This window comes from Mus pahari, unplaced genomic scaffold (genome assembly GCF_900095145.1).
Source record: "Mus pahari unplaced genomic scaffold, PAHARI_EIJ_v1.1 scaffold_6429_1, whole genome shotgun sequence".
Taxonomy (NCBI): domain Eukaryota; kingdom Metazoa; phylum Chordata; class Mammalia; order Rodentia; family Muridae; genus Mus; species Mus pahari.
The window spans coordinates 14,025-41,858 of record NW_018392511.1 but is presented as its reverse complement, the minus strand read 5'-3'; the positions used below and the strand labels follow the sequence as shown (position 1 = coordinate 41,858).

Sequence of the window (27,834 nt, the reverse complement as noted above, 5' to 3'; positions counted from 1 at the left end):
ACAAAGACAGTAGAGAAACCTGGCCATCTTCCATATATATATATATATATATATATATATATTCATGTATATGTATATACATATATTCATATTTATGACCATCTTCCATATATATTCATGTATATGTATATATATATTCATGTATATATATATATATATATATATATATATATACATATATATATATATATGTGTATGTGTGTGTGTGTATTCATTGAAAGCTGTGCAGTGATTGTGAGACTAAGATAGGATGGAACCCCATATATTTTTTATATATACAGAAGTTTAATCTATATGTTTGGTATAACAAATTACTAATAATAATTAGCAATAATAAAATTGAGCAACATTAATTACACATGGTAAGTGCCATTTAACACTAATGAGTTCTCTATTTCTAGGATTTGTTACTTAACTTTTTAAATGTTTAGTACAGTTATTTATCCATCTGTAAATTGTGTGTATGTGAGTGGATCGAAGGAAAACTTGCAAGAGTAAATTTCTTCTCCTGTCATCAGGAGTCTTCAAGTCTTGATGTCTCAGGTCTTCAAGGCTTGATGTCAAGTACAACCAGCTGAGCCTTCCCACTGCTGGATCCTCCCCCACTTAGAATTTTCAAAATGCAGTTGAAATTGGCAACCTCAGCCAGAGAAAGGAAGAACACTAGTAATCATAGTTAGAACATGAAATTTAGTCACAAGTATTGTACAAGCCTGTAGTCCTAGCACTGGAGATTCTGATACAGGAGGAGCCTGATTTCCATCCCAACTGGGATTATGCAGGGAAAGTGGGGGTGGTGGATCTGAGAACAGAAAGGCTGCCTACCCTCATTTATCTGCTTCTTTTGAAGCTAGGTAGTGATGGCACACATAAAATAACAAGTCATAAAGAGGATGAAGGGATCCATCTCTTCAGTCAGAAGAAGCCTTGGAGATTCCTTATCTGGAGTTCACCCAGAAGCCTACATAACCAGATTCAGTGCCATATTCACAATCTGTAAAATACCAGGTACTGTGGGTTTAGAGCCACACCAAACTTTCAACATCATATCCGTCTTCCATTTGCCAATCCCTTCTCCTCACCACCACCAATGAGAAGGAGTGACTCATTGGCCAATCACATGGCACCATAGACTTTTTCTACTGAGTTGCAGCTGTCATGTATTAAGGACTAACTTGGAAGTCCTAGGGCAGTGAGTCTGCAAATTTTGTCTTCTGCTTCTTTTTCCTTGTATGGTTTTACTTGCTTTGTTATTTGAGGAGTGTGTGTATATGCATCATTTTTCATCTCTTTTTCCTCCCTCATGTGTAGACAAATCAGAAAAAAATTTGTGTCTGTCGTCATAGTTATTTGGACTTGCTTTATCAGGGAAGTCAAGATACTTTGTGGTACTGTGGTACTTTAACTGTTTAACTACTTAACTTTTTTTTTTTTAAATAGGTATACAAAAATCATTATTTGTCTGAATTCTCCAACAATTGCTCCAGCTGGATCCACAGACAAGTCTGCAGACTTTATCTGGCTTTTTCTGACTTTGAAGTAAGTATAGGGACGCCAAGAGGTTGTTTGCTGGGCTGGAAACTTTGGAAAAGAATGTGCTCTTTAGGCATCCCAGATACAAAAAGAAAATATACAATGTATAGGCATCATGAGGGTTGGACACCTGAAAATGAAGAGGATAGAGATATATTTATATATTTATATTAATGAGTGTTAAGCCAAGAATGAGGAGAACTCACAGGGAAGCAGGCAGGTTTGGACACACACAGTATTTGTGTCTGAGCCCTTCAGCTGAGTTTACCCTTTAAAAATTCACTTTTTTCCATCATTTGGCTATTAGGAAAATACATGGGCAAAGACTAGATACATATCAATAAAATCAGGTCTTTACCTGTTGGCTGCAGTGTTGAGTTATTCCTCCTGTGCTAAACAAATGTGTTAAAGCCCTGACCTCTTATTCATCAAATAATGGTAAAAAGATTTTGCTGTAGATTTAATTTGTTGTTGAAGAGTAACCATGTGGAGACTGGAACACAGGAAAATGTAATGTGATAATCAAGGCAGATACTGGATTTAAGTAGCTGCAAAGAAAGGCACCAAAGAGTTTCAGCAAATTAAGGGTTCAGAAGTTGCAGGCCAGGGGTTTCCTGAGGGAGGGAATATGAAGCTGCTGACCCCTGCTCTTAAATAGTAAGACAATTTAATTCTTACTGATTTTGGTGTTATTGGAATGTGTTGGTTTTTTGAAACAGTTTGAAGGACAGTTCGATAGCTGAAAATTCACTGTGAATCCACCTGTTTTTACCTCCCAGGTTCTGCTATTGCAGGTGTGTACCATCACACCAGGTGTTTTCTGTGTTGCTAGTGCTGGAATCCAGGGCTCTGTACATTCTACGTAAGTGTGCTACTATTCTAACTGAATTTCTATAGTTTTGAACCACATAGTTTGTCATTTTGTAGCAGAGATCTCTGCAAATTTATCATTAATGTTTACCACAGATAACTCAGGGATTGTGTTCTGAAAATAAAAGTGTTGTTGTTTAGTACCACAGTTTATCAGTCAAGAAATAAACAGCAGCAGAATACTGTTGGCCAACATAAAACCTTATTTAGCCTGGTGTGATGGCTCATGCCTCTGATCCCAGCCACAAAACCAGATAAAATAATAGAGTAGAGTAAAAATAAATGTCAATAGATTCTGTGAAAGGCCCCTAAAAGTCTAATAAAAAGAAATATAAAAAGAATAAATATATAAAAAAGTAGTCATACTGTCACACAATGTACCCAATCCCACCAGAGGGCAGGCTCCTTGAATTTGAGACCAGCCTGGTCTACACATCACATTCTAAGACAGCCAAGGCTACAACAACAAGCTCAACAATGACAACAACAAAACCATAGCAACAAAAACCAAAACTAAAATAACAACAAAAAACCTTAATGTTTATAGTATCTTGTTATTAAATGGATTGTTGTGTTTTCATATTAAATATCTGTTACCATATCTAGCATGAAGACTGTGCCTTAGACACATGGGTTCTGGCACTCCTCTGTGTGCTTGTGCATCCTCTGAACCCTCCACTCCTGTGAGAGGTTTGTCTCTCTCTCCTCTCTTCTCTCTTCTCTCTTCTCTCTTCTCTCTTCTCTCTTCTCTCTTCTCTCTCTCTCTCTCTCTCTCTCTCTCTCTCCAACTATTATTTTCTTCTGACCTGGATTTCTCTTTTTGTTTCTCACTTAAAGTATGAACTCCATCATGAAATTTCAAGATATGTGTAATTCAGTACTATGTGTGCACAGCTGTGTGGTCATTCACTTGAACACTGGCAGCTACGGGAGGGGGTTTCCTTCTCATGGAAGAATGGTTCTCCTTCTCAGTAGCTATCAAACGCCTTTGCTCCTCATTTACAAGTGAGTCCTTGACACCCTCTCTTTTATCCATGCCAGAATGTTGAGATATTGCTCAGGCAACTACATCCCCTGTGAGTTTGTGAGAGCAACAACTGCATCATGTCCCACAGACAGGTTTTTATAGTTCTCCTTTCCATATTCTGGAATTTAAATGCTTTCCCAAATTCCTTCATGAGGATACTTCAGGAAGCAAATCCTCTCCTAAGGAATATTCATTGTTGAGACTGCCCCCTTCTCTGTTTGCAGCTTCAGTCACAAGGAAGACTGTAAATCTGCAGTTCTGCAAACTGTTAGCCACTTGTTAGAGGCCTAGGGCTTCCTTGTTTCAATATGTGATTCTTTGATCTCTAAACACTGAAAATGGAACACAGCAATTAATTTCTTACAGTGATCATGAGAGAGGAGGGGCTGCTGCAGGTATGTTGGCCCGAGCAGAAGTCTGGTCTGGAATCTTACACTTTTCTTCTTCCTACAAGGTCGGATCTAGTTGGGTTGTCAGTAATGATAGGACTACAGCTCCACACCACATTAGTAGCTGACTGTGAAATTCTTCTCAAACCCTCCACCTCCCACCAACGCCCTGACCCACCCCACTCCACCCTCCCCCCCCCCACACACACACACAGAGGAAAATCTAAGATTTGTTGCTTCAACGAAGAAATTAATTTCAGAGCAAGCCAGATGTGAGACCAAGTTGGATTTATTACAGAAAAATAGAAAAGTGCTTCATTGTATGTGTGTGTGTGTTGTGTGTGTAAGAGAGAGAGAGAGAGAGAGAGAGAAGAGAGAGAAGAGAGAGAANGAGAGAGAGAGAGAGAGAGAGAGAGAGTAGTAAAAAAGAACTTACCAGATAGCAAATCAGATTCTCAAGGAATATTCACAGTTAATTTCTTTGCAGTGGGCATACATTCCATCTTGATGTCTCTCAAGTTATACTTCTAAAGGTTGCTAAGAAACATGCCCCCCCCCCACTTCTTTCTAGCATCGCCCAAAGAGTGTAATTTGTGGTGCTGGAGAAACGGGTCACTGATTAAGAATGTTTGCTGCAATTCCAGAGGGAACCACATTTGGTTCCAACATGAGTGGCTAACAATTGCCTATAACATAAGTTCCAGGCCACTGATACCATTTTCTGGCCTATAAACATATATGATGAACATGCACATCATGGATGTGCACACACACACACACACACACACAAATCATGTATAGCAGACACATACATATATACAAAAAGGATTCCAAAATACTTCAAACTAGATTGTTACTTGTAATAAGGTTATAAGTTGAAGGATTTTTCTCAAGATACAAAGTTTTGAGGTGGCTTAATGAGGAGTATCTTCTAGGACAGGAGGCACGAGTGCTAGGGAAACAAGGGTATATGTTATGTTATTCCAGTGGTTCTCAACCTTCCTAATGCTGTGTTCCTTTAACAGAGTTCCTCATGTTGCGGTGATTCCTAACCATAACATGTCTTAGTTGCTACTTTGGCCGTAATTTTGGTAACTGTTATGAATAATAATGTAAATACCTAATATGCAGAGTAGCTGATATGCTATGAGACCCCAGTGAAAGGGTTACTTTATCCTTAAGGTGTCATGTGCACCCATTGAGAACCTCTTAGCCAGAAGTAAACCCAGCCTAAATCCTTTTATATTTTGTTATACTTGGTTGGGTTATCTACAGGAAGTAGTCACCTGGCCCTAAGTGATTACTGCTCATTCACTTAGACAAGATGTCCTTTGAAGATCACATACAGTGTCATTGGGCCTTCAGGTCCTTGTCAGTGGGGTCTGACTTCTGATTTTTTTCATCAGTCAAAACAGGAGATGGGGTCTCTTCCCAATGTCACCACAATTCAGTATCTTCCTACCTTGTATCAAGCTGTCCCACAAAAGTGACTGCCTTCCACCTGCCCTAATTAGCACTCTGAAGTTTTCTCCAACTTTTTATGTGTCTTGATTTCTTCATTTCCCTGTAAAGAGTCTAGCTGTTGAGTAATGTCTCCCCTTGCACTTGGGATTCTTGATATAGTACATTGATGATTTCATCAGTTGTTTCAAAGATTCCAGTAGTGATCTTCTCAGATACATGTATTTCTCAGCTTGCATTGAAGTTGTATTCTCAGTACACCAAGGGTGGATTGAACATACATGTGTACTTGTAATTTTTATTAGATTTATTTTATTTGTGTGTCATATTCACATGGGGTGCACACAGGATTAAGAGTGTCTGTGCTTTCAGAGGCCTGCTTTTAAGAGTTGATTTTCTCTTTCCACTGTGTACTCCCATATGAATCCCAAGGCCACCCAAGAGTAGGTTTTATACTTCTTCATTCATTCCTTCATTCATTTGTTTGCATGTGATGCTATAATGGTAACAAGCTGCCTGTTTGCTAGGTAAACACTCTACTATCTGAGTGTTTACCATCCACAGTCCCTTGCTCAGTTTATTAGGTATTGAGGATATCTAATTATTTTCATTTTCATATTAATGATGAATAATGTTTAGCATCTTTTCATAAGAGTTAATGATATATGTGTATGCACAGGTATATGTGGGGACTGGAAGACAGCTTCAGGTGTCATTCTGAGGGAGCTTTACTGATTTAGGCCGGTGCATTTTATTTTGTACATAGACTGTGTTTTTCTAGCAAGATTTGTTGAACGGACATTCCTTCATGTACAGTCTCACTCCTTACACATAAGTCTATTTGTTTTAGATTGTAGATGTTCTAGGTGGATATAGGTTAAGATTTTCATGTTTCCTGGATGATTTCTGTCTGCATCTGATATCTGATGAGGGTCCTCCTGTCTGTATTTTTCTCTTAGAGTTAAAATTCTTGGATATTATAATTATGTGAAGCTTTCCTTTGGATAGATTTGTCATATCTGATTGTTTTGTTTTTGTAGTACTGAAGACTGAACCCAATGCAGTGCACACACTACACAAGCATTCTACCACTGATCCATAAAGCAGCCCTCTTACTTTTCAGCTTGGATACTTATTTATTTTTATTGGTTATTGTATTTATTTATATTTCCAATGTTATCACCCTTCCCATTTTTCCCCTCAGCAAACTCCCTTTCCCATCCACTTCCTTCCTGCTTCTATGAGGGTGCTCCCCTACCAACCCACGAATTTGCACCTCACTGCCAAATCTTTTCCCTTACACTGGTACACTGAGACTCCACAGGACCAAGGGCCTCCATTCCCATTGATGCCAGATAAGGCAGTCCCCTGCTACATATGAGTATGGACACATGGGTCCCTCTATTTGTACTATTTAGTTGATTTAGTACCTGGGAGCTCTGTGGGCCTGGATGGTCAATATTCGTCAATATTCTTGTTGTTCTTATGAGGTTGCAGTCTCTTTCATCCACTTCAGTCATTTTCCTAACTTTCCCATTGGGATCCCAGTGCTGCTCAGTCCAATAACTGGCTGGGAGCATCCGCATCTGTGTTGGTCAGGATCTGACACAGCCTCTCAGGGGAGAGTTATACCAGGCTCCTGTCAGCAAGCACTTCTTGGCATCAGCACTATTGTCTAGGTTTGATGTCTGCAAATGGATTGGATCCCTAGGTGTGGCAGTCTCTGGATGGTCTTTCCTTCAGTCTCTGCTCTACTGTTAGACCCTGCATTTCTTTTAAACAGGAACAATTCTGTGTTAATTTTGAGATTGGTAGGTAATTCTCTGTGCACATCTCTCAATCTGGTGCCATGGATGTGGTCTCTATGGGTTATCTATACCCTTTGTTGGGTATTTCACTTAATGTCATCATTGTTGGGTCCTGGGAGCATCTTACTTTCCTGATATCTGGGAGTTTCCAGTAGCTTCCCCCAGTTCCCCATCTTCCACTGCTACACACCTCCATTCAATTCCCTGACTTTCTGTCCTTCTCCCTAGTCTCCTACTACACCAGATCCTGCCCCCCTTTTTCTCCCCCTCTTCTGTCCCTCCCTGGTCCCTCCCTCCCTCTATCTCCTGAGATTATTATGTTCCCCCTTCTAAGTAGGGCAGAAGCATCTACACTTTGGCCTTGCTTTTTCTTGAGCTTCATATGGTCTGTGTGTTATATTGTGCGTATTCTAAGCTTTTTTCCTAACATACACTTATCAGTGAGTTCATACCTTGTGTGTTCTTTTGTGATTAGGTTACCTCAGGATGATATTTTCTAGCTCCATCCATTTGCCTGTAAATTTCATGAAGTCATTGTTTTTAATAGCTGATTAGTACTCCATTGTGTAAATGTACTGCATTTTCTGTACCCATTCCTCTGTTGAGGGACTTCTAGGTTGTTATAATATGTTTTTAATAGCATCTGGGTATTATAAATAAGGCTTCTATAAACATAGTGAAGCATGTCTCCTTGCTATATGTTAGAGCATCTATTGGGTATATGCTCAGAAGTGGTGCATACTTTCAATTTTCTGAGAAACTGCCAGACTGATTTCCCGAGTGGTTGTACCAGCTTGCAATCCCACCAGCAATGCAGGAGTGTTCCTCTTTTTCCACATCCTAACCAGAATCTGCTGTCACCTGAGTTTTTGATCTTAGCCATTCTGACTGGTGTGAGGTGGAATCTCAGGTTTATTTTGATTTGTATTTCCATGATCACTGAGGAATTTGAACATTTCTTTAGGTGCTTCTTGGCCATTCAAGATTCTTTGGTTGAGAATTCATTGTTTATTTCTGTACTCCTTTTAAAAATAGGTTTAGTTGGTTCTCAGGAGTCTAACATCTTGAGTTCATTGTATATATTGGGTATTAGTCCTCTATCAGATATAGGACTGGCAAACATCTTTTCCCAATCTGTAGGTTGCCTGTTTGCCCTGTTGACAGTGTCCTTTGCCTTACAGAGGCTTTTCAATTTTATGAGATACCATTTGTCTATAGTTGATCTTAGAGACTGAGCCACTGGTGTTCTATTCAGGAAAATTTCCCCTGTGTAGATATGTTTGAGGTTCTTTCCTACGTTCTCTTTTATTACATTCAGTGTACATGGTGTTATGTGTAGATTCTTGATCCACTTGGACTTGAGCTTTGTATAAAGAGATAAGAATGGATCAATTTGTGTTGTTCTACAAGTCGACCACGACTTGAGCCAGTATTATTTGTTGAATATACTGTCATATTTTATTTTTATTTTTTATTTTTTTATTACTTAATATTTTTTTACAGTTCAGACTTTATTCCCCTCCTGGTCCACATATGACTATTCCACATCCCATACATTGTCCAACCCCCAACTCCGAGAGGATGTCCCCACACCTCACCCCACCAGATCTCCCCAGTCCCTGGGGCCCCATGTTTCTTGAGGGTGAGGTACATCTACTCTGACAGAGTCCCGACCTGGCAGTCCTTTGCTGTATATGTATTGGGGGCCTCAAATCAGCTGGTGTATGCTGTATGGTTGGCAGCTCAGCTTCTGAGAGATACTGAGCATCCAGGTTAGTTGAACCTGCTGGTCTTCATATGGGATCGACCTTCTCCTCAGCTTCTTTCAGCCTTTCTGTAATTCAACCTCAGGGGTCACTGGGTTCTGTCCATTGGTGTAAATATCTCTATCTGACTCTTTCAGCGGCTTTTTGGGACTTCTGAGAGCAGTCATGGTAGGCCTCTCTTTGTAATCACACCATAGCATCAGTAATAGTGACAGGCCTTGGGGCCTCTCCCTGAGCTAGAGCCCAATTTGGGCCTGTCACTGGACATCCTTTTACTCAGGCTCTCCTCCATATTTGTTCTTGCAGTTCTTTCAGACAGGAACAATACGGGGTCAGGTCTTTTGACTGTGGGATGGCAAGCCCATCCGTCTACTTGATGGCCTGTCTTTTTACTGCAGGTAGACTCTACAAGTTCCCTCTCCCCATTGTAGGATGTTTCATATAAAGTCCTTCCCTTTGTGTCCTGAGAGTCTTTCACCTTCCAGGTCTCTGGTACATTCTAGAAGGTCCCACCCCAACTCCTACTTGCCAAGAGTGCCAGTATCCTTTCTTTCTGCTGGCCCTTAGGGCTTCAGTCCTATCCCCTCCCTCCAATATCTGAATATGTTCACCTCTTCCCCTCCCTGTCGCCTTTCCCACCCAGGTCTCTCCCTCCCTCACCCACTCCTGCCATTGCTTTCTTCTCCTTCCCAAGTGGGCTTAAGGCATCCTCACTTGTGTCCTCAGTCTGTCCTATTATGATAGGGTGCATGTGATTATTGCAGTCTTCTTGGATTGTTTGAGGGTTATATTATGACCAATTTTATGGTCAATTTTGGAGAAGATACCATGAGTTGCTGAGAAGGCATATTCTTTTAGGTAGAAATGTTCTGTGGATAGCTGTTAAATCCATTTGGTCCATGACTTCTCTTAGTTTATCTGTGTTTCTGTTTAGTTTCTGTTTCCAGGATCTATCCATTGGTGAGAGTGGGGTGTGCTTTGAGCTTTAGTAACATTTCTTTTACAAATATGGGTGCACTTGTGTTTGGGTCATAAATGTTCATAATTGAGAGTAGCCTGAGCCTGCATTTTTGTTCTCTTAGTGTCTTTATAAAATCTGCCCAAGATCTGCTGGCTTTAAGAGTGTCTGTTGAGAAGTCTGGTGTAATTCTGATATATCTGGCTTTATATGTTACTTGACCATTTTCCGTAATCACTCTTAATAACCTGACCATTTTCCCTAATCACTCTTAATATTCTTTCTTTGTTTTCTGCACTTGGTGGTTTGATTATTATATGCCAGGATGAATTTGATTCCTGGTCCACTCAATTTTGCATTCTGTAGGCTTCTTGTATATTCATAGGCAGCACTTCCTTTAGGCTAGGGATATGTTCTTCTGTAATTTTGTTGAAGATGTTTACTGTCCCTTTAGGTTGTGGATCTTCACTCTCTCTATACCTATTATTCTTAGGTTTGATCTTTTCATAGTGCCCTGGATTCCATGAATGTTTGGGGTTACGAGCTTTTTGTATTTTCTTTGACTGTTGTGTCAATATTTTCTGTCATATGTATCTTCTTGACCTGAGCTTCTCTCTTCTATCTCTTGTATTCTGTTGGTGGTGCTTGCATTTATGACTCCTGATGTCTTTCCTAGGTTTTTTTTATCCCCAGGGTTGTCTCCCTTTGTGATTTCTTTATTATTTCTATTTCCACTTTTAGATTCTGAATGGTATTGTTCAATTCCTTCACCTGTTTACCTCCATTCTCTTGTATTTCTTTAAGGGAGTTATTTATGTCCTTTTAAAAGTCCACTTTTATCATCATGAGACGTGATTTTAAATCAGAATCTTACTCTTCAGGTGTGTTGGGCTATCTAAGGCTTTCTGTGGTGGGAGAACCAAGTTGCGGTGATGCCCAGTAGCCTTGGTTTCTGTTGCTTATATTCTTGAGCTTGCCTCTTGCTGTCTGGTTATCTCTGGTTTTATCTGGCCTTGCTGTCTCTGATTGGAGCTTGTCCCTTCTGTGAGCCTATGAACCTGGCTATGTCAGCACTCCTGGGGGCCAAGGTTTTTGAGTGGGTGGGCTGGTGAGGGCTGTATCACGGGGTCATCTTCAGGGTACAGATAGAAACAGAAAGAATAGCTTCAGCCACTGTGCTGTGGTTCCTGGGTACAATGGGCTCCATGCAGGTCCTACTTGGCCAGGTATTGGGAAGGTAGTAGTGGTCTCATCTGTGAGCTTGGGTATGTCAACACATCTGAGGAACAAGGTTTCTCTTGGGTGGATTGGGGTGCAGAGTGGTGTAGCACAGCGTCAACTCATGGGTTCAGATGGAAAATAGAAGCATCAGCCCTCTTTGTTTTGTTTTTATATTTGTTTTTATATACTTCAAAATATTTCTTTCTTTCCTATCTATCTATCTATCTATCTATCTATCTATCTAGCTAGCTAGCTAGCTAGCTAGCTAGCTAGCTAGCTAGCTACTTATTTATTGTGTGTATGAGTGTTTTTTCAGTGCACAGCATACACTCCTGGAATCCAGGTAGGTCAGAAGAAGATATTAGATGCCTTTGAATGAGCCATCTGATATGGGTGCTGGCAATTTAATTCAGGGTCTCTGCAAGATCAGCCAGTATTCTAAAACCCTGAGCTGCACCCCACTATCACTGGAATTTAATTGGTGCATAATGCAATATGAAATCAGATTCTTTGGAAGACCAACCAGTGCACCTAACCACAGAGCCATCTCTGCTGTCCCATTTTTCTTTGAGACATGGGTTTTCACTAATTTGCTCAGGCTTGAATATACTTCACTATGTTGGGAGGCAGACTTAAATTGTAATCTTCCTGCCTCCTCTTCTGAAGTAGATAGGATCCCAGGTTCATGCCACTAGACTCAACTACCTGTTTTTATTTATAGCAGTTTTATGCCAGAGATGTATCCTGTACCGCACATAATACTGTTATCCTAAGAGCATCATAAACATGGTCCTGTATTAGCATTGTATCTGGTATCATCATAGTTAGAGGGACCAGTAATTTTTTAATGATTTGTGGGAGTGTTTTTTCATAAGTGTATATAGGAGCAGCACATGTGTGCCCTGCCTGCAGAGTAGATAACAAGGTGTCAGATCCCCTGGAGTTGAAGTTGCTGACAGTTGTGAGACACCTAGTGTGAGTACTACAAACCAAATATGGGTCTTCTGCAAGAGCACCAAAAGCTCTTAAGTTCTGGGCTATCACTCTAGCCACACCAGTAATTCTTTAAAGTAATAAATCTGGCTTTGTTGTTTTCCAAGAGATGTAGCAGTGGTTCTAATCCTGTGGGTTGAGATCTGTTTGGGAGTTCAATGACTATTTCACAGGGCTTACCCAAGCCCTTAGGAAAGCATACGTGTACATTGATATTCATAAAGTCACAAAATTACAGAATCAGGGGAAGTAACTTTATAGTTGGAGGTCACCAAAACCACGAGAAACTCGATGGAATGGTTTCGTCATTGAGACCATTGAGAACCACTGTGTTATTTTAGTGATCATTTCAATGGGATGAGAGTTAAAATGAGACCATACTATAAACCTCTCTGCCCTTATTTATCACATACAATGAACAGTGTAGTATGTGATGAGTTAGTGACAACGAATATGTTTGGATGGGGATTGGAGTGTCTGTGTGGAAGCCAGATACTGACATCAAGTATCTTCCTTAATTACTGTCTACCTGATTTTGGAGACAGGATTTTTCAGTAAACCAGGAGATCAGCAAATTTGGCTAGACAAGCTGGTCAGAGGCCCCAGCAATCCTGTGCTTGCATTCCCTATTGCTAGGATTGCAGGGCTGTACCATCACATCCTGCTTTTTGTGTTAACTTGCTTGTCTACCTATATTATATTCTGGCTTCAGTTTCTCCTACCTTCCTTGCTCCCAGTCCCCATCACAAACACACTTCCTCTCTCCACTAGATCCAATCCTCCCTTGTTTATCTGAGGGTTCTCAGAGATAGCAACTGAAAGCAGCATATCAAATTACAATAAGACTAGGCAAAATCCCTCATATCAAGGTGGGATGAGGCAATGTATAGGAGGAAAATTGTACCAAGTTTAAGCAAAAGAGTCAAATACAACCACTGCTCCCACTTTTCGGGATCCCACAAGAACACAAATTCATACAACCAAAAGATATAAGCAGAGGACCTAGTGCACATTCCATGCAGGGTCCATGGTTGTCCTTTCAGTCTCTGAGCCTCTGTGAGCCCTGTTTAGCTGATTCTGTGGGATGTGTTCTCATGGCGTCATTGAACCCCGTGGCTTCTACACTTCTTCTTCCCCTCTTTGGTGGGGTTACCCAGGCTTGACCTATGGTTTGGCTGTGGCCTCTGCATCTGTTCCTTTCAGTTGCTTGATGATGCCTCTGAAGACCATTGTCACAGGCACCAATCTCTAAGAATAGCATAAAAGTCATTTGAAATTATTTTTCTTCTCTCTCTCTCTCTCTCTCTCTCTCTCTCTCTCTCTCTCTCTCTCTCTCTCCCTCCCTCCCTCCCTCCCTCCCTCCCCCCCCCCTCTCTCTCCCTCTCCCCCCCTCTCTCTCCCCCCCCCACTGTGTTTAGTTCTATCCTTAATCTTCCTGATGACCAGCTTCTAGCTCCTGGCCATCAACACAGTGACAGGCATGGGTGCCTTCTTATGGTATGGGCCTCAAATTGTACCAGTCACTGGTGGGCCACTCACCTCACCCTTACCCCAGCACATCTTGCAGATAGAACATATTGTAGGTTGAAAATTGTGTGGCTGCACTCCCTGCTTCTTACATGAATGCTGAGGTTTTAACTTATGTCCTTAAACTTAAGCAGCAAACACTTTACCGGTTTTATCAATTCCGCCAGCTCTTTGCACCATCCCTCTTCTTTTGTAACTAAGCTGCTTGCCTAATTTTCCCACAGATCCATTCTCTCTGAAGACAAGTTGATCTTCGTTAAGACAAAAATGGCATCTCTATTTTCGGATTTTGGCTTTATGTGGTACTGGAAAGAGCTAAACAAGATAGAATTCATGTATTTCAAGGAATTACTCATACTTGAGATTCTGCAAATGGGTCTAAAACAGATTTCTTGGGCTGAAGTAAAAGACGCATCTCGGGAAGACCTTGCTGTCTTACTGGTAAAACATTGTGACGGGAAGCAAGCCTGGGATACAACCTTCAAAGTCCTCCAGATGATTGGTAGGATTGATATCACTAATAGGGCAACAGGAGAGATGGTTGGTGAGTTTATCAAAGCTGTTTTAAGAGACTGAGCTTTGTGTCATTGTTTTGATAACTCATCTTCATGCTCGTCTACCATGGGGACAGCAGGTGTCATGACACGTTATTCTCCTTGAAGACATGGGCAGCTTCATGCAGACATGTTAGATCTAGTTTATGTATTCAAATGTATAAGGGTAGCATACCCTAACCTAGGTGGTCAAACTTCTCCACAGGACAGTATTAAATGTTCTCCTCAAATCTAAGCTGGAGCCTTAACACTAGAGTGAAATGGTAGCGCTGAGGATTTAAGGCAGCAGCAAGAGGAGACACCTGAAAGAAAAGAAGATGGCTTTGTCTGCAAGGTGCTTGCTATGTAAACTTGACAGTCTGACTTTGGATCTCAGCAGCCACATAAAAGCAAGGCATGGTAGCAATATGGACACATAGCTTTGCAAGTTCTGTGCTATCTGAAGAAATTTTGATTCTAAAAATGAGATAGAGGGTCTAAAATGATGACTCAGTTATGAAGAATAGCTGCTCTTACAGAGGAACTCAGCTCTGTTTCTAGAACCTATCAGGTGGTTCACAACCATCTGTGACTCTACTTTCAGGAGATCCAATGCCCTCTATTCTCTGAGGGCACTGCACACACCTTGTGCACATGCATTCATGTAGACAAAAGCACATATTCACCCAAATTAAAAGCAAATAAATATTTATTTTAAAGCAAAGAGCAGCTGAAGAAGATACCCAATGTGGACCTATGGCCTCCTCATGCCTGTGCACTCTATCCCTCCCCTCTTCACCATCCCACACACATATCAAGTATGTATTTGAAAAAAGCTTATAAAAGAAAAGACATGTTTCATAGACACTATGATCCTAAGAGTCACACTTTTATTTATACTAGTGGAAGATACCATGGATGCTTTTAGGTTTAATTGATTTCTTTGTCTTTGAGGTTCCAGTGTCTTACTATGATAATTTGCTGTTTCTTTTTTGCTATGATCATTATGTTTGGGATTCACTGATATTACATTTGTGGCTAGAACATTTTCTTTATTTTTCAGTCTACATTTGTTTCAAGATTGTCTCTGTGCTGTTCTTTCTATCCCACCCTACTTTGAGATTCTAGTTGCACGTGTTAAATCTTTAATTATCAAAATATATGAAAACAGTTAGACATTATTTTATGTGTATGTGAAAGGACCTACATATATGTATGTGGACAGTGCCCTTGGAGGCCAGAAGAGGACATCAAATCTTCTGGTACTGGACCTACAGAAGGTGGATGCTACCATGGGGATGCTTGGATCTAAACCCAGGTCTTCTGAATGCTTTTAACCATTGAGCCATCTCTTGAGCCCCACATATTACATCCCAATACAATATCTTGTGTATATCTCTTTTTCTCTTTTCTAGGCTCTAGGTTGGATTTTGTTAGTAACTGACCTTAGGCCCTCCTTCCCCTGTACAGCTATATCTAATCAATATTGTAGTCAACCTGTTGACTGCTTTTGACTTTTCTTACATATATTTTTCATATGTACATATATGCACACTTGTGTACTATGATGCACAAAAGAGATATGAGAACAACTTCTGAGTTAATTCTGATTCTGTCATTTGGGTCTTGTAAAATAAACTGAGACATCAGGCTTGATGAAAAATGCCACTAAGGCATCTCATCAGTCCCCATCTGTTGATTCTTAAATTTATTTCAGGCCTTTTATGAAGGCATACAATTTGCCTTGCTTTTTCTCAGTTTCCCCTGATTCATTAACCTGCCTTTTATTATTATTGAGCACATTTAAAAAATGAATGTTATACTTGGCATACAAAATGTTTTAATGTTTAATGTGTGTGTATTTGTGTTGTATCACTGTGCTTGCAGTATTCCCCCACTGTGATTCTCCCTTCACTCATTTCTCTGCCCCTAGTTCTCTTTGCCCCCCAATAAGTCCTTTTTCTCTTTTTTGTTTTCATGCCATATATATGTATATATGTATGTATGTATGTATGTATATATATATATATATATATATATATATATGTGTGTGTGTGTGTGTGTATGTGTGTATATATATATATATATATATATATATATATATATGATTTTGTATACATTGAAAGTTTTAAGATATCTTTTCAAAAAATGCACACACACATGAATGTGTATGGGATTATGTGTGCGAATGCAGAGGCTGCAGAGTCTAGGCACTGGGGCGATGGGTCATAGGCATTGTGAGCCAACTGATATGTGAGCTGGAAACCATTCTAAGAACTTCTTCCAAAGTAGCCAGTGCCCTTAACTACTGATTCATGTCTCTAGTCCCATTATTCTATACTTTTAATGTCAGTGTGACACTATCCATTTTCATTATTATGTAGTCAATCTTATATTGATAATAATACCATTTTTCAGTTTTGTGGTCTTATGGAAACCATATATAATTTTACTGTGTTAGCTATACACATCTGAGTATGTGGCAAGGTTTAAGACACTGATGTTGTAGTTTGGAGAGCCTTGCAGACTGCCATACAAGGTTGGGAATTTTGCTGTCCCAATAGAGCAGCTGCACACAGCACAAAGTACTATATGGTCCTGCATATTATCTATGAATGCCATGCTTTTTGTTTTGAATGAATATGATTGTTAAATACATAGCAAGTCAAAGTAAAATAATAACTAGCAAATGATAGAAATAAATGGTATGTGGGTAAGAGAGAGAGAGAGAGAGAGACCTAGATATCTAGATAGATGACTAGATACCTAGATAGATACATAGATAAAGACATAGATACACAGCAAAGCATCATCAAATTTGGCCTTCAAAATTTCTGTTAGAAATTGACAGGGGAAGACTCTTTAAGGCAACAATTGGAGTTTCCATGCAGAGCAGAAAGTATCATCTCAAGTTTTATTCCAATTGGAAAACCAATTAATGCTAGGAAAGTTACATCACCAAATCAGGTACTCATAATATCAAATTTTGCTCTCACAACACACAGCAGAAACCAGATTGGGGAGGGGGAGTTAGTTGGAGCTCCCAGTTAAGCTCTCTCTCCATGGCTGAGTCCCCACTGTTTTAGTGCTGGCTTCTTTTCCCACTGCAGGCACTTTTATATAATGAGGCAAACAATCATATAATTTGCTTGAAATGGTTCATGATTTAGCTGATCTCAAGGGTTACTCTTCAGCTATTTTATTCTCTTCCCTTCCTATTGCAGAGTTAGGGCTCAACCCATTCTCATACAAGAACCCAAGAAATTACTATACATAAACAGTTTGGGGTCTGAAATCATGGAAAGGGACAACCTCATTTCAAGTGCCAGCTTCTGAAACAGCAGAATGACAATTTAACTGTAAAATATTCATGACACACAAAGAAATGCAACTGTGCTCCAAGGACAGTGAAAATCTTCTCAAATTAACTAGCATTGTTCTGGGTCCATAGACTTCTACAAACATACATCATAAAGGGGAGGGGAAGAAATGACTTGGTGGCTAGGAGCATGTCCCACTCTTGCAAAGAACCTGAGTTCAATTCTCAGCACCCTGGAGGGCCACTCATAGACAGCTGTAATCCATCTCTGGGTGTATTTAACACTTGTGACCTCTATTGGAACCCACAAATACATTATTAAAATCAAAAACAATATTTAAGTGTACATTCTGAAATGAAAATATTTAGATCAGACTATATATGAGTAAATGCTTAACCTAATTTTTATATATTGTGGCCTTTTTTCCCACTCTCTGACTCAGCACATCCAACAATATATCGAGCTCATTTAAAGGAGAAGCTGACCCATGATTGCTCTAGAAAGTTCAAAATCAGTATTCAGAATTTCTTCCAGGATGAATATGATCATCTTGAGAACCTTCTTGTACCAAAGGGAGCTGAAAACCATCCAAGTACGGTTGTCCTGCAAGGTGTAGCTGGAATTGGCAAGACTATTCTGTTGAAAAATTTAATGATTGTCTGGTCAGAAGGTCTGCTGTTTCAGAACAAATTCTCTTATATCTTCTACTTCTGCTGTCAAGATGTGAAGCCATTGCAGACAGCAAGCCTGGCTGAACTGATCTCCAGAGAGTGGCCTAGCCCCTCAGCTCCCATGGAGGAGATCTTAGCCCAACCTGAGAAACTCTTATTTATCATTGACAGCTTAGAAGGGATGGAACGGAATTTCACCAAACAGGATTCGGAGCTGTGTGACAATTGCATGGAGAAGGAGCCAGTAAATGTGTTGCTGAGCAGTTTGCTCAGGAAGAAGATACTCCCCGAATCGTCTCTCCTCATCTCCACTAATTGTGAGACTTTTGAGGAATTGAAGGACTGGATTGAGTACACAAATGTGAGAACAATAACTGGATTCAAGGAAAACAATATTAATATGTGTTTCCACAGCTTGTTCCAAGATAGGAACAGAGCCCAGGAGGCCTTTAGTTTGATAAGAGAAAATGAGCAGCTGTTCACTGTATGTCAAGTCCCTGTGCTTTGCTGGATGGTGGCTACTTGTCTAAAAAAAGAAATAGAGAAGGGAAGAGACCCAGTCTCCCTCTGCCGACGTACCACCTCCCTGTATACCACTCACATCTTGAATTTGTTCATTCCCCACAATGCCCAAAATCCAAGTAATAACAGTGTAGAGCTGCTGAATAACTTGTGTTTTCTAGCTGCAGAGGGCATGTGGACTGACACATCTGTGTTTAATGAGGAGGCTTTAAGGAGAAATGATATTATGGATTCTGACATCCCCACACTGCTGGATATTGGAATTCTTGAACAGAGCAGGGAATCTGAAAATTCTTACATATTCTTCCACCCATCTGTCCAGGAGTTCTGTGCTGCCATGTTTTATCTGCTACATAGTGAAATGGAACACTCTTGTCAGGCTGTTTGCTTTATAGAAACACTCCTGTTTACTTTTCTAAAGAAGGTCAAAAAACAGTGGGTTTTTTTGGGTTGTTTCTTCTTTGGTCTTTTACATGAAACGGAACTAGAAAAGCTGGAGGAATTTTTTGGCTACCACTTAAATCAAAAATTAAGGGAACAGTTGCTTTTGTGGCTGGAACTCCTAATGGACACTTTAAATCCAGAAGTAAAAATAAATAGCATGAAGTTCTTTTACTGTCTGTTTGAGATGGAAGAGGAATACTTTGTTCAGTGTGCAATGAACTGTATGGAACAGATTGACGTTGTGGCTAAGGATTATTCTGATTTCATTGTTGTTGCCTACTGCTTAAGCCATGGTTCTGCACTGACAGACTTATCCATTTCAACCCAAAATGTCCTGAATGAAGAGCTAGGCCAGAGGTATATGTGAATCTTTTCACTATCTTTACTTTCTGTCCCATTTCACAATCTGTCCCTATGTATTGATGGCTTATATAGACAGATTCAAAACTCACCCTTACTGGTTGTACAATGGCAAGTGTTCAGCCTAGAAACAACATACACACAACAAAAACAGACTCAACAGGTTGTGGGTATATGTACATATATGTAGGCATACATATGTCTGCTTATATGCGTATTCATGTACAGAAACACACATACATGTGAAAAGACTAATTCACCTGCTTTGACAATAGCTTCCACTTTTTTTAAGATTCATTTTTATTTTGTGTGTATGTAGCTCCATCTCAATATGCACACATGTGGAAATGGCCTCAATGCTCAGAAGAGGTTAGCAGCGCAGATCCCCTAGAACTATAGTTAAATAGCTGTGGGTTCTGGGAATCCATATTCTTAATATTAGAAGAAACATAAACACTCTGTTTTTTTTATTTTGCTTTTTTTGGTTTTGTTTTGTTTTTTTGTTTTTCGAGAAAGGGCTTCTCTGTATAGCCCTGGCTGTCCTGGAACTCACTTTGTAGACCAGGCTAGCCTCAAACTCAGAAATCTGCCTGCCTCTGCCTCCCAAGTCCTGGGATTAAAGACATGTACCACCACGCCTGGATAACATAAACACTCTTAAACTAAACACTGAAATGTCTACAATCTGATAGATGCCATCTTGAGCCCCAAATTGACTCTTTTAAAGATATGTTATTTGATCTTACTGATATTTATTTTTTCATAATTGTTTTGAGACAGGATCTCGCTATGTAGCTGTGGCAAGTCTGGAACTCTCATATCCACCTGCCTGTCTGCAGAGTCCTGGAATTAAAGGCATGTGCCTCCATGCCTGAATGTTTCTTAATTATTATGCATATATATGTAGTAGCAATATTGCATCAGTTCATGTGTACAAGGGTCTAGGAAGTAGTTCAGTTCACAGAGTATTGCCTGCTATACTGCACAGGTAAAGGATTTGTTCCCCAGCATCATATAAAACTGAGTATAGTGGCACATACATATAATCAAAATTCTCTGATAGTGGAGCCAGATCAGAAACTCAGGGTCATCATTGCTTATTTATCAAGTGTAAGACAGGCCTACAATTCATGATACAGTGTATATAAGGAATAAAAATTATTAATTAAACTGATCAAGGTATGGGGGTATCATGTTTGCAACCCCAGCACTCAGAGAACAGAGGCAGGAATTTCTCTGAGCATTTTAAACTAGTCCAGGCTACACTCAAAGTAGGTTCCAGGTGAGTCTGGCCTAAGGAATGATATTCTATATATATATATATATATATATATATATATATATATATATATATATATTAAAAAACTTGAACAACAAAAGTATATGTGGATAATTTATGATCACTTGCCTTTTTTTCCCCCTCCCATTGTGTGGATATAATCCAAGGTCTCATCTATACTGGGTAAGTATGTTATAGGAATGCAATCCCAGCTTTTTTTTAAGCCATGGTTTAGCCTTTTATTTTTTGTGTAATCAAAACTAGCATTGAAATCTTAATCCTTCTATAGCAATAGCATAAGTTAAATTGACAGTTTAGGAGCCCTGGCATGTATCCTTGGGACTTTCCTTTTTGTAGTTAAAGTGGCCATGCTATCAAACAGCACTGATATTATTCAACCATACTGTGAGCACCAAGTGTGATGATCTATGTCATATGTGTTTTCTACCCATCTGAGACAGGAACATCATACACAGATTTTTTTTCTTGATCTCCTAGCTGCAAACTGTTGTGGAGACTATGGTGATGGCTCAGTTGCACAAATATGAGAACTTCAGTTTCATTACCTAGATCCACATTTAAAAACAAAACAAAACAAAACAAAACAAGAAAACAGTTGTGCCTAGTAGCATGTTCCTTCCTATAATCCCAGCACTAAATGGGCAGAGACAAGTTTTCCATATGTAAACATATAAATGAACAATATGCATGTGTTTATGTACTCACACACATACACAAAAACATGTACTAAATTAACTAGTTTACTACTCAGGAATATGTAATGTTAACTGGCAAGATAACTCAACAGATAAAAGTCCCTGTCCTCAAGTCTGATGACCTACATTTAATTCCTTAGACCACAAGGTAGGAAAACTGATTCCTGTGTGTTGTCCTTTGACCTCAACACATATGTTGTGGCACATACACACACAAAGTAAGAAATGTTACAAGGCAAATCTGATTACCATGTTGGAGGTGAGAATCGTAGGCAGAGAAGTCATATACATTATCCAAGATTATAAACTGAGGAAGTAGCGGCATCTGAAGCTTGAGCCTGGAGATCCTTCTTCCAGGTTTTAACTCATTGGCTCTGGCATCCTGCATCATTTCTTTTATTCTAAATGTACCAAGGTTATTTATAAAGGATGTTTTCTTAACTTCAATACTGCCAGACAATCTGCATTGTCTGATTCTGCTTTGGGAGTGGGGAGGGTAGGTGAAAGCATCAGACAAACCTGATCCCCAATGTGTAGGATTTTCAGAATCCTCTGGCCCTTTCCAGTAGACATTAATTGAATATCTACACTCAGGCTATAACAGCTAGAATCCCATTACCTTGCCATGTGTCTAAGAACTTTAAATATGAAATGACCTCACTTGGCTACCCTTACTCAGTACAGTGAGTCAGTTTGCTACATTTATGTGCTGTGACTTAACTTTTTGTAAATGAATAGAATCTGAAAGTTCTGGCAGGTTTTATCTATTTATTTTTATTTTATGGGGTTGAGTGCTTTTGTCTACATGTGTGCATGTACCTGGTCTGCATACAGTAGCCATGGTGGACAGAAGGGGGTGTCATAAATATATGGGATTGGTGTCATGGATGGTTGTGAGCCAGCATTTTGGTATTGGAAAATGAACTCCGTTCTCCTGAGAGAAAAACAAATGGTCTAAACCAGTGAGCCATCTCACCAGCCCCTTGAATTGTCTAACAATAAAATGTATTCCTTTCTCCTCTGTTACAGGGGAAAGCTGTTCATACTTTGGCATCATATATGCTCTGTGTTCCTAAGGAATAAAGATATCAAAATACTCAGAATGAAAGACACTATTTTCAATGAGCCAGTCTTTCAAATCTTATATGTTTATCTGAAGAACTCCAGCTGCGTCCTTAAAACAGTTGTGTAAGTTTAAAGTAGACTTTGGTTTAGTCATATCATTTTGATAGTCATATCAAGTAGCAGAAAAGTCATCCCACCATCTCTCAACTAACTCCATAAACAAAAACTTATATAATCTAAAGTGTAATCTCACTGCTTGGTACCACTAATGTGTGTTGCTGACTGTTTTTCATTTAGACTAGCCCATGAATTACAGGATGATAAGAGCATTTATAGGGCTCTGCTTTCTAGGTACTCAGAGCTTCCTCATGTAAAAGCCAACCTTCCCTCTGCAAGTTTCTCAAAGTTCCACATGGAAAAAAAAAAAAAACCACCCAGTTTGAGAACCAGTGAGCTGTGTCACTGGGTTATAAAATTAGAGTTATGTTGTCATTAAGGATTGCCAAAGATTAGAGCTTTGGCTGATTACAAACTGATGGATACCTCTCTTTATTCTGCAGGGCAAATAATGTTTCCTTTTTATGTGATAAGCGCCTATTCTTTGCGTTGATTCAAAGCTACAATTTGGAAGAATTGTATCTCAGTGGGACATCCCTCTCCCACAGTGATGTGGAAATCTTGCATGAAATTTTGAACCAGGCAGAGTGTATCATGCGCATACTGGAGTAAGTCTTTGTGTTCACCTAGATCACTGAGTCTCCTCAAATAGGGCATCTTAATTTTGATCCACTTGCTGTGATTTAAAAAAAAAAAATCTGACCTAAGCAATAATTGAATTTTTTTTTTTACTGGATTCAAAATTTCAGCTTATGGTCCACTGGTATGGCTAGTCAGAGGAGCAAAACAAAAACTAGAGGCATAGTCATATCACATGCACAATCAAGAACAAAGAGCAGTGGATTAATGGACACAAGCTCGTGCTCAACTAATTTCCTCCAATCCTAAATACGTTAGGGTCCTGCTTCCTGAGTAATGGTGCCATCCACAGTGGACAGGTCTTACCATCTCAGTTGATTTCATGAAGAAATCACCCATAAACAGGGCCACAGAATGTCCCTATCTAGAGAAGCCCTCATTGAGACTCCCTTTCTAGGTAATATTAGATATTGTCAAGTTAACATTAATATTATCACAGGACTACAGTTTTTAATTTACACACTTGTGTCCTATTTTTCTATTATTCATGTGTAGACTTCTTGACTTTAAAACCTGATCACTTCTGGTCAATGAGATGGATGGCACTTTTTACCAACCCTACAACCTGAGTTCTATTCTAGGACCCATATGCAAAAAGGAAAGAACAAAGTTCTACAGGTTGTCCCGTTTTGCTACACATTTCCACATAATTGTTTGAATGCTGTAGCATTTGTGCTTGGGTACTCACATAGAATGTAAATAAATAAATAAATAAATAAATAAATAAATAAATGATTTTATAATAATTTAAAACACTAGGTTGTTACATGCATTTCTTACTCTACTAGAAGTCTAGAGTTAAATGCCCCTCCCCCCTGTGGTGGTACACAACCATCTGTAACTCTAGATCCACATAATCTTATACCTTCTGACATGTGCAGGCACTAGGTATGCATGTTGTACACAGACACATGCAGGCAAAATACACATGAAATAAAAAATGAATAAGTCTAATTTATATTTTTATTAATTTGAACTGATTATAGAATGTGAAAGTTAATTTGTCGATGAGAATATCCACATGGAAAACCATTGTTTCAGTTCACATTTCATGGCTTCCTACCTGTCTTAGGACTCAGTACTCTCACTCCTGAGTGTAATGTCTCTGGACGCATAACTCCATTTGCTGAAAGACGGGTGCTTCCTGAGTCATTTGTGGGAGGTATTCCTACCTGAAAAGCTGAAATTTTGACTGAAAGTAACCTTGATGAAACTCCAATGGCTCTAGATATTAAATCTAGATGACTCTTAGATATTGTTGGTGGCAGGAATTTGATGACAAAAGATGTCTTGTACTTTACATATAAAATTCAAAGATATATAGGATTGTGGTATTAGAGGTAGAGATAGTAATTCCAGGTTGTGGCTAATGACAGAAAATGGGGGAGGGGGCTGGAAATGAGTATGGAGGTCAAAAGTTATTTTTTCCTGGACATTTTAAAAATTTACATTTCAAATGCTATCCCCTTTCCCAGTCTCCTCCCAAAGCTCCCTATCAAATCTCCCCTCCCCTGATAATACAAGGGTGTTTTCCAATCTACACACCCATACCCACCTCCCTGCCCTTAAATACCCCTACACTGGGGCATCGAGCCTTCATGGGATCAAAGGCTTCTTCTCCCATTCATGTCCAACAAAGCCATCCTTGGCTCCATATACAGCTGGAGCCATGGATCTCTCCGTGTGTACTTGGTTGGTGGTTTAGTCCCTGGGAGCCCTGAGGGGTCTGGTTGGCTGATATCATTGCTCTTCCTATGGGGCAAAGCCCTTCAGCTCCTTCAGTCCTTTGACTACTCAGTTGGGGATCATGCTAGGGATCTTATGCTTAGTCCAACGGGTGGCTGTGAACATCCGCCTCTGTATTTGTCAGGCTCTGGCAGATGCTCTCAGGAGAAGGCTATATATTCCCTGTCAGCATGTACTTCTTGGCATCCACAATAGTGTCTGGATTTGGTGATTGTATATGGAATGGATCCCCAGGATTCATTTGGTGATTGTATATGGAATGGATCCCCAGGTGGGAACGTGTTTGAATGGCCTTTCCTTCAGTCTCTGCTCCACACTTTGTCTGCATAGTTGTTCCCATGAGTATTTTATTCCCCTTTCTAAGAAGGAATGAAGCACCCGCACATTGGTCATCTTCTTGTGCTTCATGTGGTCTGTGAATTTTATCTTGGGTATTCTGAGCATTTGGGCCAGTATCCACTTGTAAGTGAGTACATACCATCTGTGTTCTTTTGTGATCAGGTGACCTCACTCAGGATGATAGTTTCTAGGTCCATCCATTTGCCTAAGAATTTCATGAATTCATCATTTTTAATAGCTGAGTATTCCATTGTATAAATATACCACATTTTCTGTATCCATTTCTCTGTTGAAGGACATATGGGTGCTTTCCTCCTTCTGGCTATTATAAATATACTGCTATGAACATAATGGAGAATCTGTCCTTGTTATACGTTAGAGACTTTTTTGGGCGTATGCCCAGGAGTGGTATAGCTGAGTTCTCAGGGAATACCATGTCCAATTTTCTAAGGAACGACCAGACTGATTTCCAGAGTGGTGGAACCAGCTTGCAATCTCACCAACAATGGAGGAGTGTTCCTCTTTCTCCACATCCATCTCCTGTCAACTGAGATTTTGATCTTAGCCATTCTGACTGGTGTGAGGTGGAATCTCATGGTTGTTTTGATTTGCATTTCCCTGATGACTAAGGATGTTGAACATTTCTTTAGGTGCTTCTCTGCCATTCGGTAGTCCTCAGTTGAGAATTCTTTAACTCTGTACCCCATTTTTTAATAGGGTTATTTGAGTCTCTGGAGTCTAACTTCTTGAATTTTTATATATATTGGATATTAGCTCTCTATTGGATATAGGATTAGTAAAGATCTTTTCCCAATCTGTCAGTTGCCATTTTGTCTTATTGACAGTGTCCTTTGCCTTACAGAAGCTGTGCAATTTTCTGAGGTCCAGTTTGTCGATTCTTGATCTCAGAGCATAAACCATTGGTTCTGGAAAATTTGCCCTGTGCCCATGTGTTCGAGGCTCTTCCCTAATTTCTCCTCTATCAATTTTAGTGTATCCAGTTTTATGTGGAGTTTTTTGATCTACTTGGACTTGAGCTTTGTACAAGAAGATAAGAATGGGTCAATTTGCATTCTTCTCCATGCTGACCAACAGTTGAATGAGTACCATTTGTTGAAAATGCTGTCTTTTTTCCTCTGGATGGTTTTAGTTTGTCAAAGATCAAGTGACCATAGGTATATGGGTTCATTTCTGGGTCTTCAAATCTACACCACTGCTCTACCTGCCTGTGTGTGTACCAAGATCAGGAATTTTATCACTACTGCTCTGTAATACAGCTTGAGATCAGGGATGGTGATTCCCCAAGAAATCCTATTGTTGTTAAGAATAGTTTTTGCTATCCTGAGTTTTTTCTTATTCCAAATGAATTTTCAAATTGTTCTTTCTTTAATTTAACTTTATTTTATTAGACACTTACATTACTTACATGTCAAATGCAGAGAGAGCCGGGCATGGTGGCACACACCTTTAATCCCAGCACTTGGGAGGGAGAGGCAGGTGGATTTCTGAGTTCGAGGCAAGCCTGGTCTACAAAGTGAGTTCTAAGACAATCAGAGCTATACAGAGAAACCCTGTCTCGAAAAATGAAAAACAAAACAAAACAAAAAAACAAAACAACAACAAAAAATACAAGGCAGAGAGAAACTGAGGAAGACATAGGTATCTGTCTCCACATACCAGAGTATATTTGCAGTATATGCAGTTAGATTTCTTTTTTCCAATTTTTATTAGATATTTTCTTCATTTACATTTCAAATGCTATCTCGAAAGTCCTCTATACCCTCTGCCCACACTGCACCCCTGCCCACCCACTCCCACTTCTTGGCCCTGGTGTTCTCCTGTACTGGGTCATATAAAGTTTGCAAGACCAAGGAGCCTCTCTTCCCAAAGATGAATGACTAGCCCATCTTCTGCTACATGTGCACCTAGAGACACGAACTCTGGAGATACTGGTTAGTTCATATTGATGTTCCACCTATAGGGTTGTAGACCCCTTCCATTCCTTGGGTACTTTCTCTAGCTCCTCCATTGCGGGCCTGTGTTCCATCCTATAAATGACTGTGAGCATCCACTTCTGTACTTGCCAGGCACTGGCATAGCCTCATACAAGACAGCTATATCAGGGTCCCTTTAGCAAAATCTTGCTGGCATATGCCATAGTGTCTGAGCTTGGTGATTGGTTATGGGATGGATCCACGGGTGGGGTAGTCTCTGGATAGTCCATCCTTTCATCTTAGCTACAAACTTTGTCTCTGCAACTCCTTTCATGGGTATTTTGGTTCCTATTCTAAGGAGGAATGAAGTATTCACACATTGTTCTTCCTTCTTGATTTTCTTGTGTTTTGCAAATTGTATCTTGGGTATTGTAAGTTTCTGAGCTAATAACAACTTATCAGTGAGTGCATATCTAGTAACTTCTTTTGTGACTAGGTTAAATCATGATGATATCCTCCAGATACATCCATTTGCCCAAGAATTTCATAAATTCATTGTTTTTAATAGCTGAGTAGTACTCCATAGTGTAAATGTA

At 39.6% G+C, this 27,834-nt stretch overlaps 1 protein-coding gene across 1 annotated transcript in view; it reads left to right on the top strand.

The window, feature by feature from the left end:
• Positions 1-1,172: 1,172 nt before the first annotated feature.
• The window catches only part of LOC110315066 (NACHT, LRR and PYD domains-containing protein 4B), a gene marked incomplete at its 3' end in the record, with an annotated part of 38,377 nt that continues 11,715 nt past the window's right edge, over positions 1,173-27,834 (top strand). The window contains exons 1-6 of the mRNA XM_021189223.1: positions 1,173-1,192; positions 1,441-1,539; positions 13,778-14,097; positions 17,849-19,400; positions 22,428-22,586; positions 23,024-23,188. Coding sequence (XP_021044882.1) covers positions 13,821-14,097; positions 17,849-19,400; positions 22,428-22,586; positions 23,024-23,188 — 2,153 coding nt within the window. The remainder of the gene's footprint in view (positions 1,193-1,440; positions 1,540-13,777; positions 14,098-17,848; positions 19,401-22,427; positions 22,587-23,023; positions 23,189-27,834) is intronic.